General features: G+C 38.6%; 1 protein-coding gene across 1 annotated transcript in view; it reads right to left on the reverse strand.

Annotated features, from left to right (window-relative positions):
- The window catches only part of Nipped-A (Transcription-associated protein Nipped-A), a 26,725-nt gene that overhangs the window by 4,366 nt on the left and 17,463 nt on the right, over window positions 1-4,896 (reverse strand). The window contains exons 40-44 of the mRNA XM_013325737.1: window positions 4,549-4,698; window positions 4,015-4,195; window positions 3,380-3,605; window positions 2,858-3,298; window positions 1,747-1,855 (exon numbers count right to left, since the gene is read on the reverse strand). Of these exons, the coding sequence (XP_013181191.1) occupies window positions 1,747-1,855; window positions 2,858-3,298; window positions 3,380-3,605; window positions 4,015-4,195; window positions 4,549-4,698 (1,107 nt within the window). The remainder of the gene's footprint in view (window positions 1-1,746; window positions 1,856-2,857; window positions 3,299-3,379; window positions 3,606-4,014; window positions 4,196-4,548; window positions 4,699-4,896) is intronic.

A 4,896-nucleotide genomic window follows, 5' to 3' on the forward strand; every position in this document is an offset into this window, starting at 1 on the left:
CCTGTAGTATCATCGACGTCAAACTTGAAGTAGGCGACGTTGAGCAATCCCGAGTCCTGGTGCACGTACATCATGTCGGGGCTGAGGCGTGTGAGATGCAGCACGTACTCGGCGAAGGCCGCCAGCGAGAGCTGCAGCGTCAGCATCTTACGGAACGTCCAGTAGTCGGTAGGCGCGGCAAAGGTCTCCGCTGCCCACTCGCGTACCATACCCTTTGGCACCATCGTTGCTTGCACCTGTTTACCAATGTAATATTTTACCGTGGGTTTCTCTGACCAAAATACCCGTTTAAATCATATTATTTTCTTTGTTTTGTCAAAGATATGTTTTATACAGGGATTTTAGTATCAGAAAACAACGGTTATTTGTTTTTTGTAATCCAAAACTAAACCGAACCGCAACATTACGAGTTTTTATATCTAAGACTACGTTCCAATTCAAAATTAAGCATATTCAAATGACTTGTGACTTAAAAAAAAAAATAACGCCTAAATATCACAGACAGGATTTAAAAAAATACTAACATTTTAAAGTTGTTTCGTCTTAAAAATGTGATCAAGTGTAAAGGAAATATCAAAATACGACTCTTAATTCAAATGACTTTACTTCGTCCTTAAAAACCCGTTGAGATGGCCTTTAAAAACAGCACAGGTATTAATTTTTGCTAATGTTGTGAAAACAACTTTTTTATTATCGATTGCACGCTGGTTTATTCCATACTACATCCACAACAGTAACATCCTGTGCTCAGGTAGATAGATAAAGAGAGGTAGAGAATAAATTAGAGCCCAGGTTCGCTGCCCAATCTCTTGAGAGCTTTTGCTTAGATTTTTAACAGTCTTAACATTATAAATGCGAATGTTAAGATGTATGGATGGATGTTTGTTTAAAGGTATCTTCAGAACGGCTGAACGGATTTCGGTAGAATTAGGCATACATATAGAACATAGTCCGTAAGAACACATTGGCTAACTATTTATATTTTTTTAATACCGCGCGGACGGAGTCGCGGACGACAGCTAGTTAGTAATATATCTAGCATCCGTGTTTATATAATACGCCTCGAGATGACTTCTTTATTTATCCTTAAGAAACCAGTTGTCTACAAGCAGGTTTTGTTACTACAGATGTGGTGAATCTATTAATTTGTATAAAAGTTATTATTATACAGTTGCTAAGCGAATTAATCACTTTCCTTTGTATTTAAAGATTTTGACGTCTAGTGAAATTATTTCATAACGTTTTCATGACGTTTTTACCTACACATGGAGCACAAATTGCGTCAATATAGTTCGATAATATCAAATTCATGCGTCACACGGTTAATTAAAAAAAATAGTAATAAATATTTTAAACGTCTAATATTTAGTTATGCAATTTGTATTTTATTTCAATGGGTAACAAAAAAGTATAAAGCTTTTTATTGTTTAAATAATATCACCAGGTTGAGTTTAAATTAATCGGAATTAAAATAATTAAGAAAATATCACATTCAGAGAGTGAGTGTACGAGAAAAAGGAAAAATAGTTTCGTTGAGAAAGTTCTTACTCTATCTTAGTTCTAATATTAAAAATGCGAAAGTTGGATGGATGGATGTTTGTTAAAAGGTATCACTAGATCGGCTGAAGGGATCTCGATGAAATTTGGCATACATATAGAACACAGACTGGAAGAACACAAAGATTCGCAGGTAACAGAAAATTAGTTATAAATGAAAGATTGTTGTATGTATGTATATTGACGCACCTCCCGCAGTATGTCGCGCAGCACTTGATGCGAGGCCTGCGAGCCGCGCGCCTGCACCGCCGCCAGCCGCTCGTAGTAGCGCGCTATCGGCGCGTCGTACTCCACGCCCCTACACACATACATACACTCACATACACTATTCCCATCAATACATTGTATTAATACAAGTCTTACGTCTTATATAAATGGAATGTTTACACGGATGGATGTTTGGTACTACTTATCTGCATAACGGATCTAGATAATATTTAGTACAATTACAGTACATAATCTGGATGAAAGTATAGGTAACATCGTCGCAGGAAAATGCTTGTTATTAATAAAAATAAATCTTAAAGTGAAAACGATCAACCAACATTTCAATTCCTACTAAACATATTTTCTCTACTACAGTAGTTATTAGGACGTCTAAAAAGAGATGTTAATTGAACGGTATAGTCATTTGACTCGCGTTCACAGCTTTTATTTTTGATATAAATCGCCGACAAATCTTATGCCAAGCCTCCGAATATCTCGACAGCAATTTAAAACGGTAAGGATGTAAACTTTGAGATTTTATTTGCATATAAAATAAGAATTAGTATCAAAAGTCAGTGTGAACTAATTATTGTTGAGGTCATTTTATGAGATCACCGTTTAAAAGCTTACCATAAACATCAAGTCGTACATAAATTTCAATAAATGTCTCAAAGAATTATAGTATTTTTTATCTCTTACAAATTAAATAATATAATTTTATCATGTAATACAAAGTAGGCGCTAGATTGAGCAACATCTTTTAATATACTATAGTTAAAGTAATAAATATGTCCTAAATGTATTATGAATAATAATAATATTTCACATCATAATTTAATTACAATAGAAAGTCTATAAGTCATCGTATCCACATGATTAGGTGAAACTAATAAATAAGGGTCTTGACAGACAGACGGACAACAAAGTGATCCTAAAAGGGTTCCATTTTTTTCCTTTCGAGGTACGGAACCCTAAAACCCAAAACTCATCTACAACATTGTTATCCTTGTTATTTTTTTAAAGAACAGAGATGACACATATGTTTTTGTAAAATTGTGTATCGTACAAATGTTAAAAAAAAAGGAACACAAACCTGTTCGCACATTCCGTACGATATATATCCAGTAGCGATATAGAGCTGGGATTGTCCTCTACAAGTCGCATCTGTGGTGACACGGACACAACACGAGGCACTGTGAAATGAAGGAACCTTCTGGATGTTTCCTTCTGCTTTCCTAAATAATGATTGAGCATCCTCAGGAGTTGGAGAACACGTTCTTCTCGTCTGGCATCACCTAATCCGGAGTCATTGACCACTAAGTAGGGGTATATCTTGCCGTTATGTCCTCGGATGTAGAGACGACGTGCAGATGTGTTGTGTTTCTGCACAATCTCTACTCGCGGCATGAACCGGGCGATGCGCACGTGGTAGTGCGTATGTTTAGGAAGCAAGAACTCGCCCGGTAACTCAATCTCTGCCGTTTTTAAATTGAAGTTTGATAGGAAGCGACATTTTTCTTCGATAAGGAATGATCTGTAAAAAATCATCAGTTAGTTTAATACTTATTACAATAATGTTAGGTAATTCCGAATTTTCTTTGTAGAAGATACGTACTTGGGTAGAACTTTAGTTTTGGCTTCAAGTATCTTGACCCATTTTCTTAGTTTTTGTATTAAATTCTGTAGCTTCATAGCATTTGGCTGGGTGAAGTCAAAGTCTGCGGTGAACTGGGTCTTCATCTTCTGGAAGACGGGATCCTGCACGGTCGCCTGCGCGCGTCTCGCCAGGCTCTCGGAAGCAGCTGAAGAGAATGCACCACTTACAAAACTTGAAATATTTTCTGCAGACAATACAAAATGGCGCGCATGTATAGCGACATTCGCATTTAGCTTTAGAAATAAATAGATATAATTAGTCGCCGAGCACATATTTAGCAAGCAAAATAGCAAGCAGGTCGCATAATATTTACTAAAAGTTATTGCGCGTTCAGTTTTTTTTTTGTGTAGAAAAGTGAAAATAATCACTGTGGAGGAGATGCGGCGTTTTAGAAAAACAACTCACACCTCTAACCCAGAGGCGTACGCAGAGTCTACGGCCCTCCATTTGACTCGGTCCTGACTCACCTCTCTCGCTTCTTCTACATTAATACATCTACGCATACATGCACGTCGGTTTCGAGTGATCTTAATACCGCTCTTGTTTTCGCCCTTGCTTTTTAATATGCAAATTCAGTTATTAATGCAACTCACTTATTCCGATGCTGATACCGAAGGTGGAGACGACCTTCTTGACAAAGTTGAGGGTGTGCGGGGTGACGGTGGCGTCGGCGACGGCGGCGCGGTGGTGGAACGCCACAACGTGGCACTTGGCGAGTCCCGCGCGCAGCTGGCGCAGCACCTCCTCGTACCAGTTCTCGCGGAACCACACCATCTGGACACATCACATTAATGCACAAAACTCGAAACATCAAACTTTTAAACGTATATTGGGCAGAGCAATCGCGACTGAAGTAGATGAAGCTAGCGTCAAGAGTGGGCTGTCATCTGTCAAAATTTGTGGATGCCATTTGAGCGATGTATGAAATAAATATATTTTTTTTAATTTTTGCCATAAATAATTTATGAATTAAGTTAAAAAAAAACATTGTTTTTTTTTTATTTACTAAGTAAAAATTGAAAGCGTTGCTATTAATTCAGTCCACAGAGTATTTTGGATACAAACTAAATTGATGTTATTGTTAATTTACTGTAAACCTTAAACTTAAAATGATTTTTGCAGTGTACCTGATCGACGATACCCTCTAGGGAGGAGAGCACAGTGGGGTGTATCTCACGCTGCAGCTGCATGATCTTGGAGCAGCGCCACATGGGCATGGTGGCCTTGATGGTGCCCGCCTCGCCCGCGCCCGCGCCCGCCCCAGCCGCCGCTCCGCCCTCAGCGCCCGTGCGAGCTCCTTGTGCAGCCTGCTGCTGGAGACACAAGCAATAATAAATTCCAGCTTGATACCTTCACGCGTTTTTGAGAAATAGGGTCTTGACAGACAGACGGACGGACAACAAAGTGATCCTATTAATATAAGGGTTCCGTTTTTTCCTATAAGGTACGGATCCCTAAAAATGGGTTTTCGTGTC

This window comes from Papilio xuthus, unplaced genomic scaffold, assembly GCF_000836235.2.
Source record: "Papilio xuthus unplaced genomic scaffold, Pxut_1.1 DF824655.1, whole genome shotgun sequence".
In the NCBI taxonomy this organism is placed as follows: Eukaryota; Metazoa; Arthropoda; class Insecta; order Lepidoptera; family Papilionidae; genus Papilio; species Papilio xuthus.